This window comes from Electrona antarctica, assembly GCF_951216825.1.
Source record: "Electrona antarctica genome assembly, chromosome: 10".
NCBI lineage: Eukaryota > Metazoa > Chordata > Actinopteri > Myctophiformes > Myctophidae > Electrona > Electrona antarctica.
In genome coordinates this window covers 33,502,899-33,515,278 of record NC_136791.1, presented here as the reverse complement: position 1 = coordinate 33,515,278, position 12,380 = coordinate 33,502,899, and the positions used below count along the sequence as shown (strand labels likewise).

Genomic DNA, 12,380 nt, shown 5'->3' with positions numbered 1-12,380 from the left:
AGGCACGCACCCAAATATAAATCAGGCTATAGTATATCTATGGCTCCATGTCTATCTACACAGCAGTTAATAGTTCTCTAGAATGGTACAGGCTGACCATTTCTTAAGGTGGTGACAACCGTTTGGTAGATGATGGCACATATCAGTTGTTTTTGGCAGGGAAAAAAAACAAAACATATTCAAATATATTAAAATCTGAAACAAAAACAGAAAAAAACAACAAAAACCAGGAATGTCAGTTTGGCACATTTCAGACACGTGACGTGTGCATGTGCTCTGTGTGCATGTGCACAGCAAAATCCTCAGTATTCATGTGTAACTCTTGACAGTGTACAATGCGGTTACATTTGTAAACTCTCAGAGTTAAATGAACACTGAGGACTTTACTGTGTGTGTACTAGAGATGAGGCATCGGGGTTCGAAGGTCCTACAATGCTGTCCCGTATTCAGAAAGCATTTTGTATAAAGAGAAACCCCCCGGGAGGGGGAAGGGGGGGGGGGGGGGATTCCATAGGATTTCAAACACTACTTGAAGGCAAAGCTGATGGAGGATCAGCCTCGAGACTGTGCTGTAAGAAGCAGCAGCAGCACAAAAACACATTCAGATAAGACATAGGTCAGCCAGAGCAGGCAACAGGGATTGCTGTCTGAGCGTTTGAAAATGGTGGCATTGGCACGTTCAGAGGGACATAGCTGAAGGAAAGGGTGCGTTCCTCGCTTATTTGTTTACCTTCTAATCACACGGCTGCAGTTGGGCTGGGGTGGGGCGTTTACAATCGTACAGAGGTGTGTCCATGTATGTGCGTGCATGCGTGTGCATGGCGGCAAGGTTGCTCATATCGTGTGTGTGTGTGTGTGTGTGTGTGTGTGCCCCCGCGTGTGCGTTGGTGTGTGTATGCACTATGCAAGTGTAAATGTATGTGTCTGTAGGTGATCAGTGGTCAACAGTTAAGTGAACAGGAAAACAACAACCAAGGCAACATATCTGATTCTGGGAGAGTTGGGAGAAAGAAAGAGGAAGCGAGGGACCCTTGGAGGATAAAGAAAAATAACAAGTCCTATATTTCCACTGTATTCTCTGCCATGTCTTTGCTCACACCGCCACTGCGTTGGCTACAATAATGAAGAGGCTTGTATTTCTGTACATGTATATGTACAGTAGCACCAGAACTAGCAGCAGTCTGCCCTGTCTGTTTGACGCTGATTCTAGACACCACAGTCTCTTTGCACTTTCCATATTGCCTCTGTTTAGATTTTTCTTTTAAGCATTTGGGATAAAAATTAGTTTCGGAATTGAACTGGAAAATGTTGAATCGTGGTCCTTCATGACTCAGTCGACCAAAGACTCACAAAATTACCTGATTAATTTAATAAGACAATTAAATAGAACCCAGACTTAATTACCATTTACTTGTACTATTGTTTTTAAATAGTCAACTGAATTGATTGTTTGAATTTAGTGCACTAAAGCCTAATGGTTGTAAACATCATCTGAAATACTTTCAAAACAATTCTCTGGGACAGATTAATAATGCCTGATTCAGGTATCTAACTTCTTGGATGCAACTGTAGGGCATGCCATCTTTTTATCAGCCCAGGGGCAGGCAGACATTACAGTTTAAAGTTAAAATCATGTCGTCCAGGTTTTGTCACTGTGCTTAGTATAGTTTTGGCTTGGCCTGGCCAGATTCATCTTCTGTGTCCCTCACGCTACAGACTGAATGCTAGACAGGCAGACTATTGGATAGATACAGTAGGTAGGCAGACAGACAGACAGACAGATAGAAAGGGGGTATAGAATCCTTGGCTGTGGTCTAGAAAGCAATGTCAGATGCTTTTCATGTCAACATACAATCATTTTGTCCGGCACGGTCCGCTACGTACCTCTAAATACATACTGTACACAAGAGTTAAGTCAGTTGCTTTGTCACGTAGCCAAACCTCTCACCCTGTGACTGTACACCGCAGGTCAGATGATGATAATTGCACAAAGAGGTATTCTGGAGGCCAAGTCTACTGCAAATGCACACGCACACACGCGTGCACGCACACACACACACACACACACACACACACACACACACACACACACACACACACACACACACACACACACACATTCTCCCCATGTACACACACAGCGTCTTCACATTCTACATGGAGGAGATTACATTTTCAGGCCATAAGGTTACTAGTTAGTCACTAGCTAGTTAGTAAGTCAGTAATCAGAGGTGCATTGACTGGCATGGGGGTGGGGGCGCCCGGCGCATGGGGGGGGCAGGGTGCAGGAGCATCCGCGCTTAGCGTGCTAGCGATGCAACATTGTCATGGTTGTCTGAGTGGCGCGCGTGGCGCGGTGGGCCGCGTGTCACCCGCGGTAGATCTGCTTGAAGTGGTCGCACTCGTTGCAATAGCCCTGTTTGTCTTGGTTGGCGTAGTGGTCGCAGCCCTGCGTCCGGCACCGCTGCCTTGCCTTCTCCTTGGGCGCCTGCGCCCGTCTGCCCCCCTGCAGCTCCCTGCCCTGGCCTCGCGTGTGACACTCCGGGCACAGGTCCGTGCAGCCCGGCGACACATTGCTGCAGCCACTCCGCCGACACTGGGTCTGGGACTGTTGGGACTGTTGGGTCTGTTGGGACTGTTGAGTCTGTTGGGTCTGTTGGGACTGTTGGGTCTGTTGGGTCTGTTGGGTCTGTTGGGTCTGTTGGGACTGTTGGGTCTGTTGGGTCTGTTGGGTCTGTTGGGTCTGTTGGGAATGTAGGGTCTGCTGGGTCTGCTGGGACTGCTGGGACAATCTGGGCTTGGCCGCTCTGTCCCGCTGAGACAGAGAGAGAGAGAGAAAGAGGGGGTGGTTAGACAACCTGAACTTTACTGGATCCAGGAAATGAGTTAGCTTACAGAAGGACCTGTTGTAGGTCCTTTCGGGGAGATAAAATGTAGTTGCAGGAAAGAAAGAAAGAAAGAAAGAAATATAAGCGATAAGGCGGGACCAAGAACGAAGACAATACGCAATAAGAATAATATGCACAAATAAGAATCATGGGCTGAGTTGTCAGTACCCGGATTTGAACACACAACCTTGTGGTCCAAGGGCAAGAGCTCTACTGACTGAGCTACACGGAGACAATCTTTTACTTCATTGTTTTTGATAACAATTACGTGTGTCCTGGTTTCTGGGATCATTGTCCATTACTACAGTGTGTTCGATGTTCATGTTTTCACATACAAACTTCTCTTCAACCGGGATTTCAGATAATGTTCCATAGATTGTGTGTAGGACTTTTCACGCAAATCTCTCAAAAATCCAGGCAGAAAATCAGATATAAGCATTTTTCAAACTGCTCAAAATCGGAGGGCAGAGCTTACTTGTCAAAGTGACAGATGTGTTCCCCATGAGTCAAGGAACATGTGGAAAGTTGGAAACAAGTGCCATGAAGTTATGCCTGTTCAAAGGTTTCATTTTCAAAAAATTGCTATACTTTGGACCTATACAGACAATAGTAAGACTGCTTTCAGTGCTATTTGGCATGACCCTCTACTATACTGTAAAGTGACATTAGCATATGACGCTGCATGTATGTATTAGGGGCAGAAGAAGAATTTTCACAAAACAGAATTTTTTATTGGCTCATAAAAACTAAAAATTTTCACTTAAAAATATTTACTACGATTATTTTGTCCGTATAGGTCCATAGTTCACATGTAGAAGTTTTGATCAAAAATCCTGGGAGATAGATTTTAACTGTTTTTCATATAATTCAAAATGGCGGGTGTACTAAAGGTCAGAGGTCAAAAGTCAGAGCACGAAAGTTGTTCGGCATGAGGAGACACATATGTGTATCAATGTTTCATTGCCAACGGTCAAACGGTTCATGAGCTATGCACGTTCAAAGTTTGCGTTTTCATTTGAGTGCTATAGCACCACCCTTTGGCCAACCGGCATGGGCTTCGCATAGTCACCGTTTGGCATGGCCCTCTACCATGTTGCCACGTTTCGCGAAAACCGACACGGTTCAGCCAGAACTGCTATTTTTGGCGGGAGGAGGAGGAGAAGAAAAAAACACACAAAAACAATAAGTGACTAAAGTCCCTTCGGGACTTCTTGGTCACTTAAAAATGTCAAACAAAAAGATGACAAAAGGAGAGGAGAGGAGGGCATAGGGGGTAAGAAGGAATGGCAGACCTACCATAACCGGAGGAGGGGAGTGAGGCGTGCGATGTGCCGCCTGGTTTAGCCGTGTGCTTTGCTCTTTCACGTAGCACTTGTTGCAGTAGCCTTCCAGCATGGCCTTGCCAACGGCCCCGCAGCCGGAGCCCTTACACCTCATGGCGTTCTGAAACCCTGCCTCTGAGGCATGCCGGCTCTGGACTGGGGCTGGGGTGGGCTGGGCTGGGGTCAGGTCTGGAAGGGAAACCAACATTCATAATGTCAAAGAGAAAGGCCACAGGAAGGAGTGCAGCGTGGCGGTTTCTAAGTATCTGAGATTTAAAAAGTTACTTAACGGGAAAGGTTTTTGTTCCAAGACTTACGGTGGTTGGTTTGATAGTCTACGTAGCAGATAGTGCAGAATCCCAACTTCTCTGGCGTCCCAAAGAACTGGCAGCCAGACCTTTTACAGGGCCGTGCCAGTGGAGCATGCCAGGCCGAAGTATGTCCGGGGGTTACGGTAAGGACTGGCCGCTCTGAGTCTCTAGTCTGGTTCCAAGCCGAGGATGAGGCCTCAGTCCTTGTGTTACTCTGCTGCGGCTCACCCCTCTCTGGTGCTTGCTGTCTCTGCATGCAGGGAGGGCACAGGCCATTGAATATCCTAAATGCCTCCTGCCTACACATGCTGCAACGCTCTGTCTCTGCCTCGCGCCCTCCCCACTGGGTCAAGCCTGGGCCCTGGCCAGGGTGGGGGGCCACCGCCACGGGTGCCCCGTTAGGGCCCGGGAGTCCTGCAGCGGCCGGCCCAGTCCCGGGGGGTCCGTGGGCCTGCCTGGAATTGAAGCATCGCTCGCAAAGTCCGTCGTGCTCCACGCTCAGGGTAAAGAGGCAGCCAGCCGTCTTGCACTTCATGGCGTGGGTTTCGCTGTACAGGCTTAGGCTGGGGGCCGTCGGCGGGGCAGAGCGGGGACTCGACAACACCGCCCCGCCCCCGGAGGAAGACTGGGGGCTGCTGCTCCGGCCTCCTCGGGAGCTCACTTCCGTCTCGGATGTACCCATCACACGTACCCCGCCCTGCACTACACCTCCTTTTGCCTGCACCACCCCCTCTATCCGGGGCCCGCCGGCGGGCGTGGGATATCTCTTGTCGAAGCACTCATGGCAGTGGGGCTGCGTGTCCACGGAGACGTAGAAGGTGCAGCGCGGTGTGGCACAGCGGATCTCGATGAGGGAGAGCTGGGAGACGGAGAAGGGTGGCGGCCGCTGGGGCTGGGCGGCCCACGCCTGCTCCTTGTCCTCCTGCCAGCGCTGGTACTCATGGTTGACCAGCTGCAGGTAGTCCTCCATCAGGTTCATGTCCTCGGGGAGGTTGCCCTCGTCCAGTCTGGTGGATAGAGAGACAATTTAAAATATCTAGAACTCAGAACAATTCCAACGTCCCTTATTATTTCAACTGTTATCAATTTCTTACTAGTCTGACGGTCTGGCTGATGGCTTGGAGTATACTCCCATTACACCTTAGACAGGCAGAGACAGCTTTAAAGCACAGCTCAAGACCTATTTCTTCACTCTTGCTTTTTGTTGATTTTTAATCTCTTTTCTTTTTACTATTGTTTTAATGATGTTTATGTTTTTGCTTTTCTTTATTGCTGCATTCATGTCATAAAAGGTGCTATATAAATAAAGTCTATCATTATTATAACAGTTTAGGTCATAACATTATTATTTCGCTATTATGTCACTGATTGAGATTCATGTCCCTGCATAAACCACTTGAAAAGTACAGGGAATAACGTTTTTTGTTCCCTTCATTACTGAGACACAGTGTGTAATTGGCCACTCTTACATCATTCCTTCACTCAGGGTCAGGGGCGTACCGTGCAGCATTGATGATGCGCGTGGCGTCATAGCCCAGACCTATGACGGGAATTTCTATCAGCTGCAGGTAATCTTTGAGCAGCCTGTCTTTCTGCTGCTGCTCCTTCTCCATCAGAAAATGGACCTTCAGCTCCTCAAAGCCCCCCCGACCAGGGTTAATCAACGGCACTGCACGGATCTCTGGGAACAATGCACACATTTAACATGAAAAAACAAAGAAACACCTCAAATGTTTTCCAGAGTTCTAAAATACTATGGTATCTGTTTCCACTATATTATATGTCTTCATTCGAGGGCTGCAGAACTTTGTTCATTTGTCTGTCATGGTGCAACTCTCTCGCACACAGCTATACTGATGTTGTTTCCTACCTGGTCCACTGTCTTTAATGGTGATGAGCGGAGCAAAGTGCTGCGAGTCGTAGCCCAGCACTATGGGGTATTTGTAGCACTCTGCGGGCGGCCAGTGGAGGGGCAGGTAAATCCCACCAACATTCAGAGGAGAGAAGGAGGAACCAGACTTCATACTCCTCAACACCTGGTCTGTTAGAGATACAGACACAGACACAGACTGTGAGCGAAAGGTGACTCAAACGTAAAAACTAAGACATCAGCCTAAAATATAAATGGCCACATTGACATTTGCATTGAAGTTTAATTTAATCTTATTTATTTCTCCTTGCCAAGACACTTTCACAGGTGAAAAACGGTTCCAAATTCAATGAGAAAAGTGGCTGTTGTATGAAAAATAAAAGAGAAATGTTTAAATGTCAGGCTACCCATTTGAGACCTATTGATTTCTCATATTTCTGGTCATTTTATAGCATGTTGTATCATTGCAGAACAATCTCATCTAGCTTAAGGGGGATTTTTTTCATCTTTTGAACCCATCTATAGTTCACAGAGCCAAACAAGTGCCAACCAAAACAGATTTGAGGGGATGCTGTGAAATACAATACAATGACTAATTCAACGATAACACAGCACAAAGCATGGGGCTGGTCTTCTCTGCCCTTCCTCACACCTGGCATGAACATGCATCTTATTGTAACGAGATATTATTTAGCCGGAATACTTTTTACAGCCAACATTAAAATACATCCCGTAATAATCAGATCTCAACTTCACATGCGAAATGGAGATGGCTGCACTTGGCAATTCTTCTCGTAATGTTTTCGGCGAGTGAGACAGTGATACGACATGGTATGAATTATGTATTAAAAAACCTGTGTTCAATGCAGCTTATGAGTGTTTGACGACTAGGCGGGAGGGTTAACTGTACCGGCAATAACAATGATGGGTCTGCGGAGGATGTTGGAGAGGATGAAAATGTGGATGTCTTCCAGAGAGTCAAACTGTAGCCCGTTGCTACTGGAGATGGGAGACGCCATCTTCACTATCTTCTCCCACTCCTCCTCCCAGTTCTGAGTGTTGTGCCAGACAACACACACACACACACACACACACACACACACACACACACACACACACACACACACACACAGTCACACACGCAGTCATACACACACACACACACACACACACACACACACACACACACACACACACACACACACACAGTTGGACCATAAACATGCAAAATTGCATTTACTTGGCACATTATATATATATATATTAAATGTAAGCAATAATAAAAGTACATAAAATAATTTAACAAATAAATAAAACATACCACATAAAACATATGTTATATGGTCGAAAAGATGATAAACGACCTCACTGTCTTTAGACTATTGTTCCTTAAAATATCCCCAAAACCAACTATATGGGGGATGTACAATACACAGAAAAAGCAGAAGATGGCTCTAGGTTGCAGAAGAAAACTTCAGCAAACCTACTAGCCCAGACCTAGAATGATTGGAAAAATATACCATTTTACCTACTGTAAAGGTCTTAACCCATTACAACCGGGAAAGTGTCATTTTAGATTCTAACTAGGCCTACCTTAATGATTATTTTACACTTTGGCTATTCAAAAATAGCAGATATACAAGTTTATAGCATGGCATGAAGTGAAGCGCTACAGTATGAGGCAAGCTTGTATATCTGCTATGAGCTTATAGAATGTATATTTTAGAGAAATTATTTTTTTCCTAAAGGTGCGTTGAAACCTGAAGCTATTTTGTTTCCAGTTGCTTCATTCGCTTCACTTTGGACGGTTCCCGTCGTATTTTCGATTTGAAAATACGACGGGAACCAGTGTACCAGTGGCATATGTCCCACGGACCGGTGGTTGGGAACCTCTGCCCTAGGGGACACGGGGAGAACATGCAAACCCCACACAGAAAGGCCCTTTCGCCAACCCCACCTAGGGTATGCCCCCCCCCAACACCCACCGGCGCGTCCCCGGCTGGAATCAAACACTTGAGAATAGAATCAACTCTGCGTACCATGGTGGTGTAGCGAAGTCCGGTCTGTGTGAACTCCTGAGACTGGAGCAGCTCTGCCTGGAACCGGGCTCTGACGCTGCCTGTGTCTGTCTCTTTCAAAACCCCATGGAGGGTCTTTCTCAGAACCAGGTCTGTATCCTGGACCCCCAGCATGTACTGGGAGGCTGCATGGAGCAAGCAGTTCCCATCACCTGTTGACAGACACACACAGACACGTTATTGAATGATTGAATGAATGACACAAAGCTGTATCACGTTATACTCAATATGCTAAAAGTGAAGATTTTCATTTATCACAAACAGCTGTAGTCTTTCGTACCTTGGTCAAAAGCACAAATATTGGTGTGCTCAACCAGCACCTAACCAAGACGACTCAGACCGTACCGAGACATGCATGCCGTACACACGTACACGCACGCACGCACGCACGCACGCACGCACGCACGCACGCATGCACACACGCAAGCACGCACACACACACACACACAAACGGGAACACACACAAATGCAAATACACGCATGCGCACACATGTACACACACAAAGGTGTAACTAGAGCACGGGGGTTTCCAGGCTGTTCGGCCGGTTGTCAGATATGCTATCTAGTATCTGCACTAATATCTATGACACTCGCATCTCCAACGCGACGCACGCTACGGAAACCACACACAATGCAGGCAATACACTACACAGGCTGATTTCTGCTCCCTGGCCTGAGGAAGACTGCTCGCAATCTAGCTGAAAAAGCAAACAATGCTCCACTTTATTTCTGAATCTAGCCTGAGCAACTTAAAATTGAGTGGTCTCATTCTGTGTGAAACTGTGAAAAGAAAAAGCTTTTTATACATTTGATTGTATTATTGCAAGCTCGTTGAGATATTTAAGCTGCAGTGTGAAATGTGTGTGTGTGTGTGTGTGTGTGTGTGTGTGTGTGTGTGTGTGTGTGTGTGTGTGCGCGTGTGTGTGTGTGTGTGTGTGTGTGTGTGTGTTGAGAATTTACTGAATTATAGTGCACAGAGATGAGCGGCTGTCTGCACGGCAACTGAAAAGCTCAGAATTTGATTTAGTCTCCTATTGCAGTGCTGGGCTTTTTTGTTATTGTGAAACAGGAGAGTTTGTGTGTGTGTGACTGTGTGTGTGTGTGTGTGTGTGTGTGTGTGTGTGTGTGTGTGTGTGTGTGTGTGTGTGTGTGTGTGTGTGTGTGTGTGTGTGTGTGTGTGTGTGTGTGTGTGTGTGTGTGTGTGTGTGTTGCTCCAAAATACCCAGCCGCCGCACTAAAACACATAGGAATTTCCCAGCACTAGGTTCTGCCTTTTGTGCGAGGTGTGCACATGTTTATGTGCGTGTGTATGCATGCATGCGTGTGTGTGTGTGTGTGTGTGTGTGTGTGTGTGTGTGTGTGTGTGTGTGTGTGTGTGTGTGTGTGTGTGTGTGTGTGTGTGTGTGTGTGTGTGTGTGTGTGTGTGTGTGTGTGTGTGTGTTCCATTCCTTATGATCCCAACTCATCAATGCCACTCTGCTGGCCCCGGACTTTCCACAAGGGGCGGGACTTGGACAGGATGGAATGTTGACAAGCGCCATCAACAGCCAATGGAAGCTTTGATTAATGACTGCGGGGAAAGCAGATTTAAATGCAAACACACACAGGCTATACGTGCTCAGACACACATGTACGCACATCGACAGCAAACCAGTGTACAACAAGCACGAGAGGAACTTCTTAAATTAATTGTTGGTCTTATCTATCTCTGTAGCAACAGTACAAAGCTAGACTTGCCAATATGCACATGGCACACACCTGGAAGGTACACACACCTGTCGATGTCGATATTATGAATCGAGTTTGCTTTGTGCATTCCCCTGTCTGTCTTCCCAGCAATTTATGTTAGTGCTTAATGGGTTTAATGAGTACTGTCTCCTAGGTTTTGTATTATCCTGAGGCCAAGTCTAAGATTTAGGCTAAAAGCTAAATATGCAGATAGCTCTTTAAACTATTGAGTTAGAAAAATAACCAACAGCTTGGGCTATAGAGTTTTCTTTATTATGCACCAGAACTTATATTTGGCTCATGGCACTACGTGCAAAGTTAGACTACAGCTCTGAAGGTTCAGTTAATCCTGGTGTCAGTAAAATGTGAAAAGCCCTATTGTTCTGCCTTTTTTTCTCTTCCTCTCTACCTAACATTATCTTTGGTGTGAGATACAGTATGACTGCTTTCTGCCATTTAAAGGAACCTTCCACTGTACAAAAAGAACAAACATCCATCTCGGTGTCTTAAGACTAGCCAGATCTTGTTCCATTTGGGCGCTGTTGCATCACCCTTAACAAACACACACACACACACACACACACACACACACACACACACACACACACACACACACACACACACACACACACACACACACACACACACACACACACACACACACACACACACACACACACACACACACACACACACACACACACACACACACACACACACGCCTATCCTAAAACCCATCCTGCTCCCCAGGCCTTTGGATCCAAACTGAGCTAACTGTCAAGTAGACTTGAAAGCTGGTCTGCGGGAACCAACAGTCTAAATATAGACACTTCCTCTCTCTGGCTATCTGGTAAACTTCCTGCTGGTGTGCCAGTAGGAGACCATACTCAATCCCACATCTACTCGTCACCAGGTAGTACATTCGATGCAATGGGTTTGAATGATACGACTCCAGTTGTCCCCTGTCTCTCTTAAGTCTGTGTGCTGTCTCAAAGACAGACCTGTGTTTGGCCTTTTATCCTTGCCAATGAGTCTCTCTAGGGCTTGACCTATTGATGAAATGAAATGAAAATGAAATGATTACTATATTTACCCAGGGTATCTGGGCTAAGCTCAAGAACTTGTTTCCAGCCAGGCCCTGCTCATAGAACACATTTCATCGTAGTGGTTCAATGCCTTGTTCAAGGGCACTTCAGCGGTGGTAATTTTAACGTGTCGGACGGCTGATTCGAACTGGCAACCTTCCGGTATCAAGACCGTGCCGCTATCCGTTCGGCCACCGCTGCCACAATGAGTAGTGAGACTGGCATGAGACAGAATCTTACAACTGAAATATGAGGAGCTGTTGCTTCTATAAATGTAAGTATACTGTATGTGATGCGAGGGGAAACTTGGCAACTGGCAAATAAATACACAAACAAACAGTAAGATTTGTCACCAGTCAAGTGTTTGTGAGTGACATGACTACTCCTTCATGTTTCTTCCTGTCTACCTAGACAGGAAAGGTTTTGCATTTTAATTCACTTACAAAAGCTTCCACAGGGAGGTATGGTTTATTCAGAGGTTTATCAATCTAATGTACAGTATGTGCTACTTAAGTACAGGTTTAAAAAAAGCACATGATGTGCCATCTGTACCGTATACTTTCCTTGTTAAAGGATCTGATAACCTCAACTAATCAAGTGTCATGTCCTCTGCATGCATTCATCAGGAAGAAGATTATGGTGTTGTATGAGCATGTGCACATGTCTTCTCTCTTACTGTGTAGAGGCAATACATTTTAACTGAACAATTCCTGCTTGTTGGGGACACATGACAGACATGGGATGCTACTTGGGAAAAACCCACGGATGTGCCCTAAACATTCAGGACACGAGATGCTGACAGTTTCAACAATGCGCTGTTTCAGTGAGAAGAGGACGTTCATTTATTCCGGATCCATCTTTGAGGGGGGACAGCTGGAAGCAGTTTGGGCTTTCATGGTAAGGGGGTCAGAGCCCTTGTTCTTCAAAGTCTTGGCTTCCACTTAAAGGTGGGTTGTGGGAGGAATTAAATGTGTGCCAATGAGCGCTGTATTCAGCAGAAATTCATGTTTTACTTACTTATGTTGCCTACATATGGCAAATATAAAAATGTAGGTTAGTATGAGGCTGCTATACAATTAGAATCATATGTATACAATA

General features: G+C 46.0%; 1 protein-coding gene across 1 annotated transcript in view; it reads right to left on the bottom strand.

Annotated features, from left to right (window-relative positions):
* tnfaip3 (tumor necrosis factor, alpha-induced protein 3) overlaps positions 1–12,380 on the bottom strand; it is a 19,410-nt gene continuing 7,030 nt past the window's right edge. Inside the window, exons 3-9 of the mRNA XM_079511649.1 lie at positions 8,431–8,621; positions 7,302–7,443; positions 6,392–6,562; positions 6,022–6,202; positions 4,528–5,528; positions 4,185–4,399; positions 1–2,815 (exon numbers count right to left, since the gene is read on the bottom strand). Coding sequence (XP_079367775.1) covers positions 2,369–2,815; positions 4,185–4,399; positions 4,528–5,528; positions 6,022–6,202; positions 6,392–6,562; positions 7,302–7,443; positions 8,431–8,621 — 2,348 coding nt within the window. The 3' untranslated portion in view covers positions 1–2,368. The remainder of the gene's footprint in view (positions 2,816–4,184; positions 4,400–4,527; positions 5,529–6,021; positions 6,203–6,391; positions 6,563–7,301; positions 7,444–8,430; positions 8,622–12,380) is intronic.